The sequence below is a fragment of the Chamaea fasciata genome, unplaced genomic scaffold (genome assembly GCF_029207755.1).
Source record: "Chamaea fasciata isolate MVZ Bird 193981 ecotype frontalis unplaced genomic scaffold, bChaFas1.0.hap1 SCAF_7, whole genome shotgun sequence".
In the NCBI taxonomy this organism is placed as follows: domain Eukaryota; kingdom Metazoa; phylum Chordata; class Aves; order Passeriformes; family Sylviidae; genus Chamaea; species Chamaea fasciata.
The window spans coordinates 26276528-26299896 of record NW_027094092.1 but is presented as its reverse complement, the minus strand read 5'-3'; the positions used below and the strand labels follow the sequence as shown (position 1 = coordinate 26299896).

At 38.4% G+C, this 23369-nt stretch overlaps 1 protein-coding gene across 2 annotated transcripts in view; it reads left to right on the top strand.

Annotated features, from left to right (window-relative positions):
* LOC136292418 (cytosolic phospholipase A2 epsilon-like) overlaps positions 1-21469 on the top strand; it is a 39591-nt gene extending 18122 nt beyond the window's left edge. Inside the window, exons 6-21 of one of the 2 annotated variants that reach the window (XM_066188102.1) lie at positions 196-236; positions 6340-6382; positions 6836-6899; positions 8260-8402; positions 8563-8652; positions 9404-9441; positions 11047-11182; positions 13070-13206; positions 14372-14594; positions 15509-15623; positions 16412-16549; positions 16824-16931; positions 17752-17943; positions 18399-18568; positions 19626-19812; positions 20682-21469. In XM_066188102.1, the coding sequence (XP_066044199.1) occupies positions 196-236; positions 6340-6382; positions 6836-6899; positions 8260-8402; positions 8563-8652; positions 9404-9441; positions 11047-11182; positions 13070-13206; positions 14372-14594; positions 15509-15623; positions 16412-16549; positions 16824-16931; positions 17752-17943; positions 18399-18568; positions 19626-19812; positions 20682-20890 (2034 nt within the window). In that variant the 3' untranslated portion in view covers positions 20891-21469. Of the gene's footprint in view, positions 1-195; positions 237-4266; positions 4359-6339; positions 6383-6835; positions 6900-8259; positions 8403-8562; positions 8653-9403; positions 9442-11046; positions 11183-13069; positions 13207-14371; positions 14595-15508; positions 15624-16411; positions 16550-16823; positions 16932-17751; positions 17944-18398; positions 18569-19625; positions 19813-20681 lie in introns of those variants that run through there. The other variant, XM_066188103.1, reaches the window with a different exon arrangement.
* The last annotated feature ends 1900 nt before the right edge of the window (positions 21470-23369 follow it).

The window sequence follows — 23369 nt, the reverse complement described above, 5'->3', positions numbered from 1 at the left end:
AGCATTTTAGCAACTGCTTTTTCAATATCTAAAAATTCGATATCTTCAGTCAAAACTATGGTTTTCTTATATTCTGGGAATTATCCTAAGTTCTATTCAAAATGTATGCTTAAAAATGATATGTAACTGATATGTTGAAAACTGTGAAGAAAAATAAGTAATCAGTCTTTCTTTTTTTTTATCTCCTCTCTTCAGGCACGCGAGGAGCTGGAGGTGGAGTTCACATTGCAGAACACGTGAGTAAAGTCTTAAATTCTTAATAAAGTGTTATATTCAGTATAAAAATAGTTTAAAAAGCTGATTTATATGTCATGATGCTTCTTAAACCTGCAGTCTCTAAAAGCAGTAGCTAGATGTTTTCATTCAATTCTAGTAAAATGAAATTTTAGAATACATACTTTTAGATTTCAAATATATGAAATGTGATTTATTCCCTGTTTGAATTCTGCCTGTTGGGCAGCAACTTCTTCATGTTCTCTTTTTTTCTCATGGAGTCAATGAGATACACAAGGAAGTATGAGTACAATGACAATATTCAGGAAGTTTTGACCCTTAGAAGGAGTGCCAAGTCTAAATGCCTTAATTACCCCCTTCTTGAGGAATCTGGTTTTTCAGATCCACAAGATGATAAAATGCACTTCTGTAAGTTAATCTGTTCAATTCATCTGGCGACACATGGGGAGCTGTGGTGGAGAAAGGAACCAAATATTCTGCCAAAAAGGAGCCAAATACAAAGTAAAGGTCCAAAGACCAGTGTGGGAGTCTGAGGACTGAGGAACCAGGAAAGCTGTTGGTGGAGTTATACTGTTTAGAGGATGTACTTAGGGAAGGTACTGCTCTTAGATGGTACTGCTGGAACCTTCTCAAGGCATTTGGGGCACCTCAGGAGGCCTAGCAGGATAATACGTGGGTGTACACTTTGAATTCCTGACAGCAGGGGGAGTAAGAGCTTGCTGGTGAAAGGACAGTAGCTCAGTGTTGAGAATGGAGAAGAAAAGATCTCAGCGTTCACACACAAAAAAGCTGTCAGAGCTGAGAGCGTCTCAAAATCTTCTTACAACTCATGGAGACTCATCAGGCTGGATTGTTTGTAGTTTACTGTGCACCAGAACTGGCAAAAGGCCCAGCAGCATCAAAACAAACAGGGCCTGTCACATCTCAGGAGTGTCACAACATCAGTAATGGCAATGGGGAAGCTCCAGTAGGCATCGCAAATATCCTGTCTAGGGTTCTTCTTCTTTTGCAAGTTACAGGATGATTTAAGGAGTTGGTACAGAGAATAATACTCTTGATAATTCTTTATTTAATAGGGGAGGTCCAAATAGGTTGCCTGGCTTGGATGTTGTGCACAAGTGGATTTGTGTATGGGAAGGGAGGCTGGAACTTGTCTTGGACCTTGTGTGCCGTCAGCTCTGTGCCAAACACTTCTGTCTGACCTTGCAGCCAATTTCCTTTTCCTGGAGCTGTATTCAGTAAAGTCATAAATGGGACAATTTTTGCCAGTGATGCCTGAGCAGAAATTCTACTGGTTGGAAGATGATGGAACTGTACCAATAAAAAGCATCCTTTACAGTCTCAAGGGAGAGGTTTTAAAAAGCATGGCAGTTGCGGCTCAGTCACTCCTGCAAGAAGGCATCTGATCTACTATTTTTCATTCATAGTGTGGTTCCTGAGTGACCAATGTAATAGTTGTGGCCTGAAGAACTCCATATGCGAAGGCAAGGAGGTGCTGCATTATAAGTCAGGGAATGTCCCTGTGAGCTCACAGTAGGACTGAGAAAATGGGCTTCCTGAAAGAAGGCAGATACACTTTTCTTCTACTATCCCTTATTCACATTTCTTGTGTTTGTGTGGTGGTCAATGCTGTTCTACCCATCAGCTGAGTCTGGAATAAAGGTCTAAGCACATCTCAATTGATTAAGCATTGTGGTCTCGGTAGGATATTGAGAGGGTGGTTTTTTCCCTCACTTTGGAATGTGTGATGTCAGGAGTAATTAATGAAAGGATTTGTCCGCTAACTTTGTAGACAATGGATTGCATAGATAAACTAGAGAGCCCTGGAAAGGTCTGAACAACTAAAGTGAAGTAGTTGAGATCGGTCACCAGAAAGGTGTGGACCCAAACCAACATCTTCTGTGTTGAACAAGCTCAGCAGGTTTTGCCAAGATTTTTTTGTCAGTGCTGGACGGGAGAAGTGCTGACAGAGATTAGAGATAATTTTCAGAGGGAGAGAGCTCTCTGATAACAAGGAGTACAACCTAGCATGTGGGATGGTTTCTAGAAATCCTGTGTTGTGATGGGAACAATGAGAACATACTTTTGGGGGGTAATACAGCAGTTTATTTCTGAAATTAATATTTACTCCTGCCAGCAATTTTTCCTGATGCTCTTTATCTACAGCTTTTAATTTCTTTCCCACCTTCATTCTAGATTTTACTAGTTGTAAGATTTATTACATTAGCTTGTTCTTTCTTTCTAGCATTTCAGATGAATAATAGCACACATGAAGTGTAACCCCAGGCCAAGAATGTTGCCTGGGTTGCACCTATGATAGTGGCTTTGCCACTCCTATTTTTCTTTGCCTGTAACCTCACTGCAAAGGTTGCGTTTGTGTTACTCTTACCAAAAAGAACATTATAAAAATTAACCTCACCTTACATTGGAGGGCTGTATGAAATTTGTTTCTGCATCCATTCCTGTTACGTTTTATTTAAAATGGAAGAAAAACTTCATTTTGGGAGTGGGTTTCCACAACAGCAAGATGAATACCCTCCCTAGTTTTGCCTCACCCTTACGCCACTGCTGCAGTACCAGCAAACGCTCACTTCTCTGCTGCAGAGGGGCAGGCACTGGGGGCCAGATGTTTGATGCAAACGACACAGAGAGGAAGGCATGCTCCTTCCTCCAAGTGCCTTTTCACCAGCTACCAAGCCAAGGGATTGCAAATGCCTGCCCAATGTTTTCTGGGCCCATAACACGAGCCCAGCTGGCGTGAGAGCTGCTGCACTTGGGCAGCAGTGACGGAAAAGGTAAGGCCTTTGTATAAAGGTTGCTGGTTCATGTGCTTTATTGCTTTGTGTGTTGTTTTCTGGTGATTGTCAGTGGTAACCTTGGGCTTTCTCCTGTGTCTCCACTGGCAGGGTCCAACATCAGAACGAGCCCATCCGTGTGGCCACAGGGACGGGGTCCCGCTGGAGCAGGTGGCTGCGCTCGCTCAACATCCCCCTCCCCTCCGACTTCTACTGAAGCCCACACCCAACACTGAGGGGCCACAAAGAGGCTTCTGGTGAACTGCAAGGTGAACTGAGTTTCCAAGGAAAGGTGTAAGAGCCCAGGGTATTTACTGTACCTGCTGATCTTCTTTTTGGCCTCTTTTATCTTTCAGATGTCTCAAGCTGAGGAAATGCATCTCTAACAACTCTTAGAAGAATGAAGGACCACTCTCACACAACCTTTCATCTCCGCTCCCTCTCCTTTTTTTCCAAATGTGAAAGCCTATGTTTAAAAAAAAAGCCCAATTAACACAAATAAATGTAAATAGGTGTACAAAAAGCTGTATAAAAGTTAAATATTAATTATTGAAATATGGCAAAAGCAGTATTTTTAGAAAATAAAAGTCTTTTTTCTTTCTGTAGTTCTACTGTGTTATTTTTAGAAATCCTCGTCATGTGAAGGGGGAACCAGCAGATCATGCCAGCCATTTGGCTTGGTCACTGCTGAAAAACCCTCAGGCTGAGTCTCCATCAACTGGGGGACAAATGTACTGTTTGTATTGTATTATGTATTTATGTTAAGAAAGAACCTTTGAGGTGAATACAGCTTTCAGTATTCTCAAATAGTACCACCCCCCATACTTCTCTTGGGTTGTCAGAAAGGTCAGAAAAATAGCCTGCATGATTATGGAAGCTACTAAAGGAAGGGAAAACTGGATCTGACATGAAAGAATTCAAATTTTTTGGATAGCTATCAAAAAAATCCAGATTCTCTGGTGGAATGGAGCACAGTAGCCTGTTCTAAATGAGAACTGCAATATAAAAATCTGCGTGCCTGTAAGGTCCTATTCAAAATTGCTCATTTCATTATAAGTCAGGCTTAATCCAAAAAGGAGAAGGCCAAAGTTTGGTGTAAACCTGGTGCTGGGAAATAATCCCTGGATTCGTAGAGTCCACTGCAGCCTTAGGCATTCCTTCAACAGGCTTTTAGTGAGGAAGGATTCCCAGAATCTCTGTTTTTGTCTTTCCCTGCTACAGGCTATAATATGCTCCCAAGTCTCCTAGTGAAACTGAGGTCTGCAATAAAAAAAGCCCACACATCACAAACTGTGATGGAGAAGAGAACAGGATGAGATCTAACACCAGGTTGGTTGTCAGAGAAATTACCAGCTAATCCCAACTAGTGGAAGTTATTCAGTGCTCCAAAGGTAGGCAAAATATTCAAAGGTACCTGCCAACCTGAGTTGTTCTGCACCCAGCTCAGCTGTGTTTCTAGCCACAGCTGATTTCCTAAGATTCAGAGAAAGATGAGTGCCCTTGCTCTTCTTAAAACAAAGATATGGACTACACGGTTAAAAAGTTAAAAAATTAAAGCATCTGTCTTATGCTGTGACTAGCAGAAGCCTTGAAATTTGGGATACAAAAGTTAAGAGAGCAGCCTAGGGAGTAACTAAAAAGTGAGAGCAGCTGGGTTCTCTTGCAGCGGTGGCAGCAGAGGTGACAACCCAATAGAGACATCTCAGCCCTCGGTCCTTCATGAGTGACGTGTCCTGGCTCTTCGCAGGAGCCTTCCAAGCTCTGCTCTGTTCTGTAGAACAGTGCAGGTTCTCCCACCCTATTTGATGGTCATGCCTTGGACCTTCTAACTTTCAGCCTAACTTTTAACTTTGCTGACACCACCAACTCAAATAATACTACACTTTACTGAAGAGATATCTTTACCTGTCTTTGCCCTTTCATTTCACCAGGCTATGCAGGCTGAGATCTTCTAATATCTGACATGCTGTTTCTTGCTTTCCTTAATTGTTTAATGAAGTATTTGAAGATGGTGACAGTGTATGTCATGTAATGTCACAACTATTTGACTACAAAATAGTAATTAAGTACCAAAATATGTGTGTGAAACAAAACTAGAGTGGTGCTTACACCCATTTAACTGTATGGAGATGGAAACACTGAGTATATTTTTACCAATTCCTGACCAATGTTCTTTGAACTCTTTAGAAATACATTAAAAAATTACAAAATGTTTAAGTTTGTAACTGGGATTTTTTGACCAGAGGTGTTCGCTTGAATTTTGCTGTTGATACTTTCTTATAATGGAAAGTTTTTCCTGAATGTTCGGCAGTGTATTTAGCCAGTTCATATTTTTCTCTGAAAGGAAAACATTGACTTGGAGATGGAGCTTTAAACTGTCTGAGCTTTGCAATTTTGAGTGAATACTATCATGTGTATTCATATTGAAGTCTAATTGTTGTGGTAAATTTTCACTTTAGGTAGATAAAACCAAAGTCATTCATTTAATTTTAAAGGAATTGTGTTGTTTGGTTTCAGCTGAGATAAAATACATGTATGATTTCTGGCTTGCAAAGTCTGAATAAACATAATCTCTGCAGCAGGTTGGGGAGTCAGTGCTGAATCCTTGTAAAGTTACATATGTGTGTATTCCCTTTGGAGTAATCTGAGTTCTTGAGACATTACATGAATTTACATCTGTAATTTAACAAAATGGTAAATTATAAGATATCCTTAATGAGACACTGTCTGATTTTTCTGATGGAAAAATATTTTAAAGTATAGAAATTGTTGGCTGCAGTACATGAATTCACCCCTGTCCCTAGATGTGGAAACCTATCTATACATACAGTGATCTGTTACAATCTCATGTGTGATTTGTAGATCACTTCATAGAGGTAAGTACAATTTCTCCTGCCATTAGGGTAATTTTTCATAAGCTGTGGAAGTCTAGGCAGTTGCATTAGTTTTTGAAGTACAAAAATCTGGGTAAAACTGTGTAATGCTCAAAAGAATCAAGATGGATTTAACAGCTGCAGCTGTTCTCAAAATCAGTACGTCTCATACCAGTATTTATTTCATGGTTTACTAAAGCAAATGTATAAGACCACAGAAATAGAAATCCAGATTCATATTCTATCGTGAGTGGGTGGAAAAAATTGCAACTCAGCTCATCATCTAATCCTAAGTTTTAAAGTATTTTTCAGTGAGAATGTTAAAGTCAGAAATGTTAAAGGTTATGTAACAACTAACGTGTTAACCGTAGACTTAAATATTTGTCTGAGTTTTCCCACCCATAACATTAACTTCCTTTTTTTTTTTTTCTTTTCAGTTTGGACTATCCTGATGGCATTATTACAAATGGAGTACTAGTGGTAAAATATATATTTATTGTGATCTTTGTGTCTGAATAACAAGAGTTCATGTTTCTAACTCGGGAAATTTTGAGCTGTGTCCCAAACACAGTACTGCCACCTTTTTTCTTCTATAAATTATAGCCTTAGAACTATCAGGAGTTAATGAAAGAAGTGTTACAATGCTCAGAAAAATAGTCCCGTATGTTAATACGCTCATTGCTTTGAATTGGGCTGTTCTTCTTTACTTGACTGTCTCTCCAAGTTCAAGCAGTTCATGAGTTGTCCCTCTTTATTTCAGTTTTGGAAAGAAATACCACATCACTATTGCCCTCGTGTTATCTATTATCTATAGTAATAGATAATAATTGCCTTGCTCATTGATCAGCCAGAGGGGTTGGTTTGGAACAGTATGAATCACTTGCAATGACATTTACACTTCTCTCAATCATCATTCATCCTCTCTTGCTGCAGGCACGTGAGGTTTCCTGTTTGGAGGTTAAAGTGGATACAGGGAAGCTGAAGCAGCAATCCACAAGTGAGGTTATTGCTTCATTAGCCTGTTGTTCTTGCGTTGTGGCTTTGTCATTATAACAGATGTTGAAAAAAATTAATAATCCGTTGTGCACATTGATCTGTGTCACATATTACTTAGTTTTGCCATGCCCCACCTTGCAGAAAGATTGTATCTGTCAAAATTCAAGTTCGTCAAGTATTTAGTTATGAGGCAAATCTTGAACTAATGCAAAAACAGAGCCACATATACTAGAATGAGAAACCAGTAAAAATTAGGTTAGTTCTCTTTGTTTATTGTTTGTTCAGAACAAATTTTTCTAAGTGGGATCTTTTAAAATTTTCTTATAAGTAATATGTAGAAATCTTATGCCATATGTTTGATTTGGGCTTTAATAAGGTACAAAGTTTGTGCATATTTAGAGTTCTGAGGGTGACTTTTTTCTGGTTCCTTAATAAAAATAATAAACCTGAGTTTAAATGCAAAGTTGTATCAAAGGGGTCTTCACAAATTGCAGGAAAGCCTTCTGCTACCATAGAATAACCAAAGCAGTTCTTTGTCTGTAAAATATTGCTCTAACGAATACAGCTCTAACAAATAACAAATTCTTCACTAGTTTTTAAGTTAATTTAAATGAGCAGTAGCTTGTGTAATGCTGCTTCTGGGGCAAGTCTCAAAAAACTAATGACTGTTCTGAGTTAATTTGTGAATGGAAAATTGACTTCTGTGAAGAAAATAGTAGCAATAACTGAGTTGCATTATAAGAAGTTTCAGACCAAGATGTAACATGGGGAGGAAGTGTTAGTGACCTAAAATTGTGTCTCTTGGCCGTGACCTTGCAGGAGAACAGCATATGATCTCTTTGTAAACATAAAGGCTTTTCTGTACAAGAAACACAGCCTTCAGTTTGTTTCAGTTGTGGTGACATGAGGGCACATGCCAAATAGTCTGATTGAGTTTTGGGTTTATAGAATTATTGGACTGTTAGTCTTAATATTATGAAATGTAAACTGTAAACCAGAACAGACTGACATCAAATAAATGACTTTTATGCAATATGAATAATCCAAAATGTCTTTAAACTGACACTCCTTTAAATCCAAATCTTGGATTAATTTATTTATGGAAAGCATCTAACAGATAGCAAGCTATAGTATTTTAAAAGTCTGTGAATGCTGTACATTGATTATTTATATAGATTCACCAAGATATTTTAGATCGGTTTTCAGTCTGTTTTGGACACTCAAAGTCTACCTAGCCATTGTGGTATAAGAAAAATTCAGCAAAATATGTGGAGAATAGGGGCTGGTGGGGTTATTTTATTAGTTATGTATGTTTGATTATAATAGTTAAAATTCTGCTTGTTCCTTGCCTCTCTGTTTAGACCCAGAGCTTACATTTACAGTGAAAGGATCACATGAAGGAAGCCAGAAGATTTTGCTGGACTCTGGCCCCAGCCTTCATATAATCATATTTCACTGCATCATAAATGACGAGACAAGACTGGATATCATGTTACCAGAAGAAGTAAGTTCTCCTTCTCTGTGTTGTTATTAATTAACCCTAATGAAATTAGAACAAGAAATTAATAGAATCTGTAAACTGAACTAGCCTTCTTAGTGGAGAAGTTCTAGAGATGATAAACCTTTCATGTGTTCATATTCAATTGCTTTTTACATTTTTTCAGCTGGCTGATGGAAATGAAACAGAGAAATCTGGGGTCCTGTCTTTCTCCCTGAATTCACTCCCTTTGCAGAAAGAAATAGTATTAGAAGAGGTGAGTGATGTGAACCTTTTGAAACATGTATTTTAAAATATACGTAATATTGTCCTGCTCAAAATGAAGTTAACAAGTGAACAAAATCACTGTATAAAATTGTACAGCTATTCATTAGAAAGGTTAAAAAAGATAAGGTTGGTAATATTCACTTTTAAGGAAGAACATGTTAATGATTTTAATAATACAAAAGTCATTGCAAACCTGCATCCCAGAGTTAAAATTAAGTGCTTTCAAGGAACAAAAAATGACTGTCAAATGCACATCCTTTCAAAACCACCTTTTTTTTTTTTTTTTTTTTTTTTTTTTTTTTTTTTTTTTTTTGTAATTGGTGTAATACTGGCTAAGAACTGAAAAAAGACCTATCCAGATTATGAGCCTAATTCAGATTTTAGTTTGTCTAAAGATTGATATTGGAGGTGCTTTTGTGTGTACTTTTAAAAAATTTTAATTTAATTAGGTATATTTTCTCATTCTTGTTGCTCCTTGTAAGTGTGCAGACTGGGAAGTGGTGTAAACAGGCAAGCTTGTGGCACAGTACCTGCCCCAAACACACAGGCTTATTGGACAAGAGAAAAGTTGATTCCATGGCAGGGAGTGAGGCTTTGATTAATTGTGTAAAAATGATGTCCTTAGCCATATGATTTATAATTTGAGAACCACCTCTCTTAGTCTGAGCATTGGCCCAGCTTGAAGGAAAGAAATGTTTTAAAATTTAGTAGTAATTAACTTTACCTTTCTCATTTTCCAGGATAATTCATTTCACTTGTGCTTGACAGCAAGAAAATGGTAAGATAGGCCCTTTTTGTCCTGTCATCCAGGACTACTGTAAACTAGTTATGCAGGCTTTTTCTGTGATAGGTGTAGAGATGAGCACATACTGCTTGAGTGCTTTGTGTTGTGCTCATGTGGTGCCTGAGGTAAGTGCAAGTCTGCTGCAGTTACAGGGTTGTGCAGTTCTGTATGAGTCTGTGAGCCTTCATTCAGAGTAAATTAGTCTGCTTTGTTTATTACGTTGTTCTCACACATGAAAAAACTGTACTGTTCACATGTTATTTTATTTCCCATTTAAGCCAATAGTCAGATCTGCACGATGACTGAAATAAACTCTATCAATCTTTAGCTTTCCAAAATCACCAAAACAAACATGGCTTCTGCCCATTCTGCTTCACCAAGCAGAATGGGAGCTGAGACCCCACCAGCTGCAGCACTGCCAACCAACTTGCAGGGACAGAATTGCACCAGTGATAGGTAAAACTGAAGACAATTACATCTTATGGTACAGCTGAAAACTTCCTGTGGCTCATAGCACCTCCACTGCTGAGTGATAAAGCAAGGTGGATTTTCACAGCATGTGAGAACTTTGTGTAAATGGAGACTACCTGTACAACCTCAACCCATAACAAAATATATTGACCTGTAAATTTACTGGAAACAGGTATAGAAAGAAAGCAAGAAAAATGTTAGTCTATTGCTAAAATAGTTATTTGTTTTTGTAAGATGAATCATTTGTCCTTATTCTGTTTTCAAAATTACACTGTGAGATAAATCAAATTTGGTGGAGGACAGAGGTTAGTAGCATTTTCCTTGAAACATTCATATTTGTGAAATATTGGTGAAAATTGTTTTCAGGACAGAGTTTACAGCCACAAGAGGGTGATGTGACCCAGAAGATTAGGTCAATATTTAGTGTTCTTCTCAGAATAAGCATATTTATTTTGCAGAAGGCACATAACATTGGGTGCCATTTGATTGGGTTTGCACCTTTTTGTCTGAATTTTCTTTTGCTTGTGCTTCACATTTCTCAAGGGACAAAACGCCATGTGTCTGCACATGTGAAAAAAGAAAGTGATGGGTATTCTTGTATATTTGCAGGATGTAGCTTATCTAAGAATATATTCAGGACACAGGTGAAAGGCTGGATTTCCCAAGACAGAGCTTGAGCAGGGGGTGATGCTTGCTCTGCAGCTCAAGCTTCATCATATAACTCATTAGAACCCTCACCTTAAAGGCTATTAGTGGATTGTCAGAACCTGAGAACAAGTGATGATGTCATCACTTGAATTTTCCAGGATGTCATAGTGATAAACAGGAATAGATACAGAAAAAAAAACTTCTGAAATTACTCCTTTCGGTGATCTTCCCCTGACTTGTGTGTCTTGTCTTTTTGTCCATGTGCACAAGAGATCTAAAGAACCTGGGAAACTCCTCTTCATCCTCGCTGCTATTTCTTGCTGGCAGTAGGAATGCTTGTTTTTCTTCTTTCCCTTATCTATGTGCAGACTTGGAAATGACTTGTTTTACAGATGATTTACTTTTTTATTACCTGCCCTGCAGATCTTGAAATCAGCTATAAATTATGTGTGCACTGATTTGTCCCATTGTCTGTTCCAGCTCAGGAGACCTGGATGTGCGCTTGGGGTTTAGCCTGTGCGTGGAAGAGCAGGACTTCCTGAGGAAAAGGAAGAAATATGTTGCTGCTGCTCTGAAAAAGATTCTTAATTTGGAGGAGGATCTGAAAGAGCATGAGGCAAGCCAATACAGTTCCTGGTAGCAACTGCTCTCGGGATCAGGCCTTGGCTCATAAATTCAAACAACAAATAAAATCCCAGCTTAATTAGTCCTGCTGGTGTGGGCCAGGCCTGGTCACCAAGGGCAAGGCAAGAGCAAGAGAAGCAGTGGCCTGTTAATGTTGCAGAATGGGGGAGGAAGGATAATGTCTTTATAGACCCCAAAATGTCTTGACAGCTCCTCAAACAGTCTGTTCCTGTTTATTCTGGGTATTGCTCATGGGTCTCAGGAGGAAAATTTATAGTGGGCAGACAGACATAGAACAGCTGGGGGATGCTGTCTGTGAAACTGAAGGCCTTAACACAGAGACAAGGTGGTGGCCATGGCACATGTGTAAAGAGTATTGAGAGAAAGAAACAAAAATTTTCACGCAGATATCTGAATAAAAATTCTTGGAGTGGTTTCTGCAGCAAAGTAGGTGTGTTATTGGGAAGAATGAGAGATGGAATAAACCATCAGTCTGGCAAAGAAGAGTGGATCTTACAGCATCACTGAGCTGTAGATGAAATAGCTGATTGTAAGTTTTTCTCTACAGCTGTAGACCCCGTTCCTGTCTCTGTGACTGAGTTATAAGTTTTGCAGCTGCTGATGCCTAACTGGATTTCTGACAATCAGAAAAGTACAAACATACCAACAGCAAGAACACTGTTTAGCTGACAGTTAAAAAAAGAGTGCTGTGGAAAGTATGATTCAAAAATATTAGTTTGGATTTCAGAGCATAGAACAATACAGGAAACAGAGTTTTCAACAAAGCTGCAAAGAACATTTTTAACCATTTTTTCATAGCTGTCTGAGAATTTCATCACACATATAAAACAGTTTTCTGAAAAGGTCTGATTACTCTTGCTCTCCTATTCATGTGCTTAACTTCAGAAATATGGGAAAATATCCCCTGTATATTATTAACTTATTTACATTTGAACTGAAAAAAATCATTAGAGTTTTAACTTAAATTAAAATAGGTTAGAAAATGTAAATAAAGGAATATAGTTTTGGAGTTTATTCTGACTTTAGTTAAGATTATGAGATTTTTCTCATTATTATTTTATAAAATTTCCTAGATGGAAGATTTTAAAGAGTTTAGGGTAGGAAGAGCATCTGTTTTCTGGGTTTTTTTGTGTTTTTTTTTTTCATAGAGCAGGAGAATTATTTTCCTCATGCTCTATTCATTGACTTTAGAACACAGATGCCTTTATGAAATTAGAAGCTACTACTTGAAAGGTATAAGTAGACATTTTCCATGGGGTGCGTGAGCATCCACACTCTGGATGCTAACGGAAGCAAAGGGTGTACTAGATCAGGAAAAGATAAGGAGAAGAATAGTCTGTCTCTTCAATTACACTTGGATCATGAAGGGGGAAACCCTATCAATTATTGTGCTTCAGGACACAAAGTAATTAATGGCCTGGGGCCAGGAAGGCTTTGGCCATTGTGTGGTCTGGCTGATTACAGGGTTCTGTGCGTTCCTCTGTGACCCTGGTCATTGTTAGAGGCAGAATCACTGATCCCTAATCTGCTCTGGTGTGGTAAATCCTGTATTTTCTATGACAGCTTCTAATAATACACTTTGAGAAAAATTCCAGGGTGATGAGATTGATTTCCAGTTGTATGTTAAGTAAACAGCTTCCCACCCTGTCTGAGCGGGTAAGACATAAGCCTTCCTCCTTGCAGCTGTCAGGTGGTGGCAAACAAGCCTTCTGCAATAATCACATCCTTTTCATGCCAAGTAACATCCCTGCTTGTACCAGTGCCTGCCTGCAACCTGTTATATGATTTCCTCACTGAGGGCTTTTTTTGTCTGATACATGCATGGCTTTTGCTCCTTCTGCCTTGCTGTGTCCAACAGGTGCCAGTGGTGGCCATTACGACGACGGGGGGAGGAACAAGGTCACTCACAGCGATGTACGGCAGCTTGCTGGGCCTCCAGAAACTCAACCTGCTGGACTGCATTTCCTACATTGGCGGTCTGTCGGGTACCACATGGTGAGAATGACCCAAACAAGGTTTATGTGTTCTCTGATCAACACTGTTGACTCTGTACAGCACCATTAGCTTATATGGCACTAAGTGAAGCAAAAGCATTTCTGTTCTCCCCGCAATCTACTCTCTGTCCATCTGGAGCAAAGAAACAAAACATACTGAGTAGGAGATGAATCACCACACTCATCAACTGCTTTTGTCACCACACTGACTCAGTCATGCTTGGTATCTTAATCTAAATGCTGTATTCCCTTTTCATATTTTATCAATTATACCTTAGACTAAATGTAATGGATTTGTCTTTAGACTGGAAATTGAAGAAAGATGGGAAGAAGAATTTATGCCTGCCATTTGCTGGTTATTCTCACTTCCATTTTGGATTTACAGTGCATCTCCCTCTGGTAAAAGATGTATTTGGGGCTCGAGGAATTAATATTGCCACAGAAAGTAAAACAAATGATATGAAGTTACTGACCTTGGAGAGACTGCAGATACGGTGGCTTGTTGTGAAGTGCTCTCTTCTCCCAGTGGGCATAGAGCAGATGATGTCATATTTAAAATAACTGAAGTATTTAATCAAGTAGGTTCTAGGAACCCCCACTCCTCTACTCCTGTTTGGAAGTGGAGAATTTTTTTCACTGAGTTGAGTGTCACTTTATGTAAGTCTAAACTTCAGTGGTAGGTTTTTCTTTTAACTTCTCTGAATGTACACGGAGATCTGAATGTTCCTGTCTGTGTTATGATTTCCAGGAGACAAGTAAGAACGGTCATACAAGGACATCCCCAAAACCGCCCCATTTTCTTGTTGGCACAAGCAATTATGCAGGACTAGAGCAGAGTAATAGTGGCTGCTCCCTGGAATACTCCCCACATTCCAAGAAAGGGATTTGATGAATACTTGTGAAACCTTTGAATTTAATAGCCTTGGGCCTTGGTTTCTTTTCTCCCTTGAATTTAAAGATAACTTTTGAGGCCATTTTACTATATCCAAACCAGGAAAGCTTGGAGGTTTTGTTTCCTCCTGAAATGAAAGTGTTTTAAGTGCATTTGCTTTTAAGTTGTGAGCCCTGTAAGAAATATGAAACAGGCAAACAGGTGCACAAATATTTTCTGATAGCAAACCACAGCCTTACTCATCTTTCATTATTTTCTACTAACACTTCTTCAGGACCATGGCAAACTTATATGAAGATGCTAATTGGTCACAAAAATATCTGGAGGATGCAATAAAGGAAGCTCGCAAGCAAGTAACCAAATCCAAGATCTGCTGTTTTTCTTTGGATTGTCTGAAGTACTATTATAATGACCTGATGGAGAGGACTAAAGAAGGACATAACACTTCTTTCATAGACCTTTGGGGTCTTGTCATTGAATCCATGCTGCATGATAAGGTATTACTCCTTTCTTCCACATAACTGCAGAGCTTCTATAGCTACAGTGGAGAAGAAAATAAATCCTGGGATGCTATTCAGTACTACTAATGGAAATAATTAATTTAGCAGTTGATTACATATTATATATTCACATCCGTTATTAAAACACTGCTCTAGATTTAAAGAGAGGTTGACCTTGAATGGAAGGAGCCATGTCATAGCAGTCTAAGGTGCTCTTTCTCCTTAAAGAGAGAAGTATCCTCAGAAAAAACATGTTGAATTGTAAATGAATCATTTTGGACATAAAATATTCTGACTAGAAGAGGCACTTAAAAGTTTGAAATCATTTGCTTCTCAAGCATAAATGAAGATATGCATTTATAATATGACCTAGACTGCATATGAGGGTGGTTCACACAGTGAGAAAGACCATTTTCTAAATATGATATCAAGTTTTAAGAAATTTTGTTGATTTAAAAATAATGTATCTTAAGCAGTTTTCTTCTGGTTTAAGTTTATGCAATGAAGTTTTAAATTGTCATGTGCAATAGAATATATTCTTGAATATGCATATATTTGCAAAATACCTTAAAATATGATCAATTCTTTGCTAAGTCCCAGCCAAGGAAAGAACTTTACCTTTCACTTAGCTGCATAATTTTTCCTGGAACTGGTTCTTTTTCTTGCTGAATCTACAGTCAACTTCTCTGCATATCTCAGAATCTGAGAACCCATATAGGGTGTAGCTGCTTCTTATGTGATACTTGCAAGTTTGGAATATCCCATGGCAGATATTTTGGAACAATCCAGTTACCTGGGAATGGAAAGAAGAACTTGGATTAGGCTGGATAGGGCTGATAATTCACATTATAATATTTGAAATGCAAGTTGTTTTTTACCTCATTCCATTAATGCTTTTTCATCAAAACCAGAAAGACGAGCACAGACTCTCAGACCAACGGCAGGCGGTGGATAATGGCCAGAACCCATTGCCCATCTATGTGGCCATCAACCTCAAGTCTAACTATAGTGCCCGGGCATTCAGAGGTAATGGTTATGAATTAGATTTCTTAACAAATTTATAATTTAAGTAGTCTAAACTAAGATGATATGGATATAATCAGCTTTATTAATACAATAGTCTTTTTATTCTAATTGCAAATAAAACCCCAAATAAGTCATTGAATTTTCAGATAATAGTGACCAAAACTTAAAAAAAAAAAATCCAAACGTGTTTTAAACTTAAGTTCTTTATTTTGCTAAAAGTGGAAATATAGTTATACCACAGAAGATGTCAAAGTCACTGTTTATCCTGTCACAAAAACCTTGTAATGAAACAAATTCATATCATGGTTCTACATGGTCTTGTTTTGAGCAATTAAAGAAAAAACTTTGAATTTTTGGGTCCGATGTCAGGAAAATCACTATTTCCTCTACTATTAATTTTCACAGTATTTGTTTAACATGAGCAGCTAAGTACAGGACACAAGTGAATGCTAAGCTCGCTGTCACTAGAGCCCTAAAGGAAACAAGTTATACATGAGCAGCACATACTTTGGAGTAAGATTAATTCTACTAAGGGAAGGCCTGTGGTTTCATTTAGACCAGGGCTTTTTTGCTGCAGGTTGGTGTATCACAGCCTGGGACTGCCCTGCCACGGTGTGGAAGGACCTCATGGCATCAGTACTGCTGGCAATACAGATTCAGCCATGGCTGGTGAATGACATGCTATGAGCTAGGCAGTGTCTTTCTCATTGTTTGCTTCCTGGAACTCTTGTGTTTACTATTATCTAACATGTTATTGCTTTTTCATGGTCTGGCTGCTCTTGCCATAGAGTGGCTGGAGTTCACTCCTTATGAAGTTGGCCTGCTGAAATACGGAGCATCTATTCGTGCAGAACACTTTGGAAGTCAATTCTTTATGGGAAGGATGGTAAAGAAGCTCCCAGAGACTCGGATCTGCTACATGCAAGGTGACTATTGCCTTGGGGAAAGGTGGCCTACTGGAGAGACAGCTGGCATGGGTGAGCACATGGTCTGTGGTGGACAGCGCTGGGAAGACACTGGCAGACAGGTTGAGCAGGCGTGAGTTTACATCAGCAAGGACGTACTTACAAAGTATGCCCACATAGGTATCCATACAGACAGAAAGGAAGTATCCAATGGGAAGAACTGAAGGTATGTATCAATTAACATTCTTCTGAGGCCACAGCATCAATCAGCTTCTATTCCCTTTTCACGTTACAGGCATGTGGAGTAGTATATTTTCCATAGATGTGATGTATGTCTGGAATTTGGCTGCTGATTCAGAAGATTTCTGGTGCAGATGGACCAGAGACAGAGTAAAAGATATTGGTGAGATTTTAATTTTTTTTGCACCACTGGTATATGTTGCTTATGTTCTGTGAAGATGTCTAATGCATAAAGAAATGCTGTCAAAGTCAGAGAGTAAAAGATGAGGAAAGAAAAGCAGGGATGTCAACTAAGATATTTTTTCTGCCTGATTTAAAACTAAATTTCACTTCTTTGTGAAAAAAAAACTGTGAACGGCTTTGTAAAAGCTGTACCTTTCATACAGACACAAAACCAGTCTCCATTAGGCATATTAAAATCATGTTGTATCAAAAACACATCTTTAGATTGTTAACTTAGGGTATGGTCCTCCTTGGCCACTAATAACATGGGTAGAGAAAATGGCTCTTGCAGAGGGCTGTTTTCTCTACTGTACTGCCCATGGAGAAAGCTTGCTCTTGCTGTTAATTGCACAGGGAACCTATAGTGACTGGTCTCCTAACTTAGTTGGTGTTGCCACTGGGTGACACTGATACGCATTCTAAAGGTATCCTATTGACAGGTCTTCTGTATATTTTAGGACTGCTCTCTCCTCTCCACCACATGCTACAGTAGAGGTGGGCATCATTTGAGGAAGCTTAGAGTGGAAGGTGGTGCTTACTGCCTGGCAGCCTGCTGCCTGCAGGTAGCTTGGTCATTTAATTCACTGTCTAATGCTGAATTTTATTTGGTGGCATAGACCTTAAGGGCTTATAACTATATTTGCATTACCTCTGGAGTGGGGGATGGTGATACCTGTTGTTGTTAGTCACTCCATTTTTGAAAATTTGGATTATTTCAGAAAATTATCCTAAACTTTAAATTTCTTCTTTCCATCTTGCAGCAGAAGACCCCTTTCTGTCTGAGAATCCCTATGAAGTAGACACATGTCTATTCACCCCCTCAAGTGTCCTCTCTTCTACTCTGCGAGATGTCTTAACAGGACGTCCAACCATTGCACAGTATCCCAATTTTATCAGAGGCTTCCAGCTGCATAACAAGTACCTGGAGAGTGAAGGATTTTCTACCTGGAAAGGCACAGTAAACCAGCATGTTTTTCAGTAATATTCTAGGAAGGTTTAGGTTGTGGAATTCACTTTGGATTTCTAGGAGGAGGAAGAGATGAGACTGACTTCTGAAATGGCACTTCTCCCTTTACAAATGGAAAACATGAAAGCTGGGTTTGAATAGCATTTCAGTTTTGGTGGGGGGTGTTAAAGGGTGAAATTTCATCTGGTTGTCTGGGGATTGTGTTCCTGTGTTTAAAGTGAGCTCAGCCTAAGGCAGCAGGGGAGATCTCCCCTCTAGGGCTAAAGCAGCCTGCAGAGCCCAGGAAGAGGGAAGGAGAAAGCAGTAGCATGTCACTTACTCCCGTAAGTAAGTACAGCTAGAGTGGGGGCAAAATTCTTGATTCTTTATTTTTCACTTTCTTTCCGAGGAGAAATCAATCTTGTGTTTTATTTGTTGTAATGAGAAATAATTATGTTTCAGACACAGTGATAGACTCCCTCCCAAATAAACTGATGGAAACAGCAGACAGTGAGCTCTCTCTGGTTGATACTGGCTTTTTCATTAATACCAGCTACCCACCACTTTTGAGGTCGAAGAGGGAAGTTGATGTCATCCTGCATTTGAACTACAGTGGAGGGTCCCAAACACTGGTAAGAAAAGCCATAGTATCTGAGATCTGTTTCCTTCATGTTCTTCTGGTCTCTAGCACTCATCAGGTAAAACACCTAACTTTTCAGTACTGGAATGAAAATAAGATTATTATTAACTAATATTATTTAGAGCACTAGGTAATTTATTTCTCAGTAATTAAGAAGGATATTAGAGAACGATGATGGATATAAGCATTTTAAAAACATCAAAGTCTTTACTGCAGTGGATCCAAGAGTTTTGAAAAAACTGATGAACTGTATTCTGGATTTTATTATAAACTGATGGAGTGTTCTGAAACTGCTACTGATTTTTGTTCTGAAAATGCTACTGATTTTGGTTATCCTTGTACTGAAGAAATTACAAAGGCAATAGAAAGTCCTGACAATATTTTAACAGACTAAATGACAAAACCTTGTCTTGGCTTTTATATCTCATACGAATCTCAGGGAAACGAAGTGGCTACTGCCAGATTGATAAATAATTAAAAATAATATAATTAGTGTTGCATATATAATGATAATAATATAAAAATAAACATAGATTTATAGTAAATATAGGTGGTAAAGTTTTTTTATGAGGTCGTAAGATATGTTGATAAGTATGTTTGTTAATAGGGAGTCATTATCAAGCAACACCAGTTATGGAGAGGACAGAAAGACGGGGAAAGTAATAAATAATGAGAAGTCAAGACAATGATGCAGAGTGATCTGGACTGATGTGTTTCTTCTCCGTTCTTGCAGCTTCTTTGCCTTCTCCTTCTGAATGGGGGAATTCTTTCAATGGAGTTATAAAACTGGACTTGTGCTTTTGGATTAATTTTCAAGTTCAGAGAAAGTGACTGTTTTCTTGTTTTGCCTAAAGCAATGTGGAAAATAAGATAAACTGCAATGCCTGGTGTGTTTATGATTTTTTCCATCTGAAATTTAGTATCTTGCCAGAGGAAGATTCAAGTCTTAGAATATTTCTGTTAGCTGGTGGAGTTTAAAATATACAAGTCTCTGGATCAGTTTTTATTGTTTGTAATAATTTTATATAAATCTTTTTTCATTCATCCAGCCTCTGGATCAGATTGCAAAGTACTTCTCAGAGCAAGAAATTCCATTTCCGAAAATTGAGATAAGTGAGGAAGACAGGGAAAACTTGAAGGAGTGCTATGTGTTTGAAGAGGCTGACAGTCCACAAGCTCCAACAGTGCTTTTTTTTCCCCTAGTAAATGACACCTTCAAGAAATATAAAGCTCCTGGTGAGTCATCTGTGACAGCAATTTTAATAAAAAATTTTCCTTGTGGATTCTTTCCATTTCAAATCTAATGTCTCGCTGTCATCTCTGACCTTTCCAATGCCAACATGAGTCTCATCACTGACAAAAATAACCGGTCTGCATCAGTTAGAATCTTTCTTAAAGAGAAAATTGAGATGAAAACTTGAGATGAATATAGACAATTATTTCACTGCAACTACTAGAGATAGGATGAAGGCAAAAATTCCAGTATATGTACATGATGAGGGGTAGGTTCTTAACACAAGATGCTTTACTCTACAGACATGGAGTTGTCACGCACTGCTGCTTGCAAACAAAGATGAGGAAAAACCTTCTGCTGGTTTTGGTGTGAAGCCCATTTGTTCGAGTTTCTTCACACGTTTAAAAGTAATCTCCCAGACTGAGGTCCGAGTAGACAGAGATCTTTGGTATTAATTGAATTATGTCCTCTTCTGAGCGCAGTAATTTCTCCTGAACTTTCAGTGAGGTGGCTGTTATGTTATCTGGTACAAGAGTATCTGGTTTCCTTTTTCCTTGTGTTTTTCTATTTTGGTTAAAAAAGACTATGTTGTCCTAGTAGTTGTCTAGCTTTGCTGCTGCTAGTGTTGTTCTAACTTCAACCTGTTAGAGTGATGTAAGTGTCAAATGATGTAAAATCATATTTGGTCACAGGCTTGATCCAGATGCTGAAGAATACAGTGCTACTAGCACAGTGCTTTTACTTGCCTCTGGGAAATTATATCTTCCCTTCCAAGTCTCCCTTTTCTACCTATAATTATGTAAATACTGATAGGAGCCACATACTACAATAAAACCTTATTGGTGCATCTCCCTGTGGTTTGTCCCCTTAGGTGTAGAAAGAAGTCCTGAAGAGATGGCTGAAGGCAAAGTTGATGTCTCCAGCATCCTCTCCCCATTTACTACGAGAGAGGTGTGTTTCAGTGAAGAGAATTTTGACAAACTGGTGAAACTGACTGATTACAATGTCCTGAACAATGAGAAGTTAATTATTCAGGCCTTGCGCTTGGCTGTGGCACGGAGGAAGCAGCGGAATTATTAGCCATCACACGCTATCTTTAATCTTTCATGTGGTGTTTCTTGGGCTGTCTATGGTTTGGTGAGATCAAGATATTTGATTCTTCTCAGTGATACTTGCAGTGGAAATCACATCATCCTAAGGACATTCTGGACTCCACCCTATTTACATGGCTCTTCAGACAGATTGGAATTTACCAGTGGTTTAATCCAAAACAAACTTCAAAGCAGCAAATTTGGTTTTTGTTTTGTTATCAAGTTACTTTACTAATTGTTATATAAATATATTCAATATAAATTATGATAATGTTGTGGAAGATAATATTGAATTATGTGGCACATTAAAATTTGTATCAAAATAGTATTTATATGGTGTGTTTTCTGTGTGGCAGAACAACAATCCTTTGAACTGGAATTTCTTTGGTAAATAACTAATGCATTGTGCTGGTCTTACTTATTTAATTATTGAAGTTTGTCATCCCTGATTTGATTGTCTGTCCACTATGAGATTTTTATTTAACTGTCTTCACGAGTCTTTGAAAATAAGTTTCTGAAGTTAGTATTAGTGTTGTTAAAATTTATACAGTTTTCACCATCAATAAAAAATTACCCCTGAATTAGATCATCTTTGTTTCAGGAGATCAAATGTGTCCTCTCTGAGCTGCTGTTCCCAGAACCACTTATATTCAGCCTAAGTAGTAGATGTGTTGCTCAACTTTCCTTCACTTTTCTCTTGGAGTTTCTGCTGAGTGTCCTGTCTCACTCATCTTTACCTGCCTTTACTGTTCCTTAAGGATGACCTTGTGATTTCTCGCACTGTTTCATAAGATAGGAAGTAGATGCTTGCCCAGAGTAGGGCAATGCAACAGACCCTTTTGGGATCCTTTCCAGACATACCTATCACACCTGTTCTACACTTACAGGCAAAGGGTCTTAGCAGAGATTGTTCTGAGATACTGGTTTCTCATTATCAAAGATCCTAGAGGTCTTCTGGGGGGACAGTAGTTGCCAGAGACTCCTCTCACAACTCTCCAACAGGCAGATCACAAGCTCAGTCTTTCACAACATCAGCCTTGTACTGTGGAGCTGTGATTCATGAAGAGATTAGTCACAGGAGCTCAGAAAATGTTTTGGATTATCTTCCTTTTGTTAATAAAAGACTCCCACTGTTGCGAGGAAATTCAGACTGTCACCAGGGCAGACCTAGTGTTGAGATCAGGATAGTCTTGACTATCATCAGAAGTGACAATTTTTTTTTAATGGAATGAAGTTCTAGGTAATGGATAGTAGAAAAGGATTCTTTGATTTTTTTCCTAAAAAAATAACCAGTTGATGGGGCATCTAGGAACAGTTTGGGTGGAAGAGGAGTGGGCAATGTTTTTCACTTATGAGCATGTTCATTGTGTTCATATACCTGAAACTCTTGAAAGAGCATGGTGTAACCCTGTTTTCAGGTACAATATTGTATGTTTAAATCTAGATTATTGTCTCTCCATGTGTGAGGCAACTGTAATTGTGATTCTGCTTCAATACACTAGAATAGCTACTTCACAGGATGCTTCTGGGTCCTTTCTAGAGATACCTTTGGGTTACTGTCATGGTTTCCCAAATTTCCAGACCTTTTTTCTGGAAATGAAACAGAGTAGGATGGAGGATGTTTCAGTCTCTTTTACAGGGGAAATTTGCTCAACAATGGGATGGAAAAAAGCCAGGTAGGTGCAATATACATCCTGAGCCTGAATTAATGCTGCTTTTCTTTGTGTCCTGATGGCTGACATGAAACCTGCCTTTCCCTCTCTGAGAGCTCCTACTACTCACAAGCTCTTCAGTTTCCCCAGTATTTCAGTATTGTCTTTTTGAAACAGAGTACCACTAGTGATTGTTTTGTATATAAATATATATATATATTTAATGTCAAGATATTCAAGGTGACTGATAAAATATGCAGGCTTGTAACTGAACTTTTGCCATCTCTCCAGGAATATTTTGGTTGTGTGCTACCTTCCTTTGACTACTGCTTCTTGTGACCTGTTAGTCACCCATCCTTAATGTGTTCGAAGTTTATCTGGGTGACATTTGTTGCATCTAGTTCTTAGGTTAGAATGTCTTAAAGTGCCAAATATTTTAGGAAATTAAAATTATATAATGTCATTGCAGTTACCTAATTCAGTGGGTTTTCAATTCATAGTAAAGTGAAATGAGATTATTTTGAAATTGATCTGTTAATTTTTATAATAGCAAGGATGATTTAAAAAAGACAAAACCAAAATCAAACTCCCATTTTTTTTACTCCTTGTGTATACTAGTTTTGTGTTCTCCCTCAATGAGGCAGAGGCCGCCTCATGTGCTGTCCAGTGCAATGTGCAGTGAAGTTTTATAAATGTGAAGACATAAAGAGTATGTGGGAATGTGAGGAGTAACTAATGTTGATTTCAACATTAATTTCATCCTCCCAAATATATCGTCTTAGAGGTTGCTCACTGAAGCATTTAATTCAGATGGAC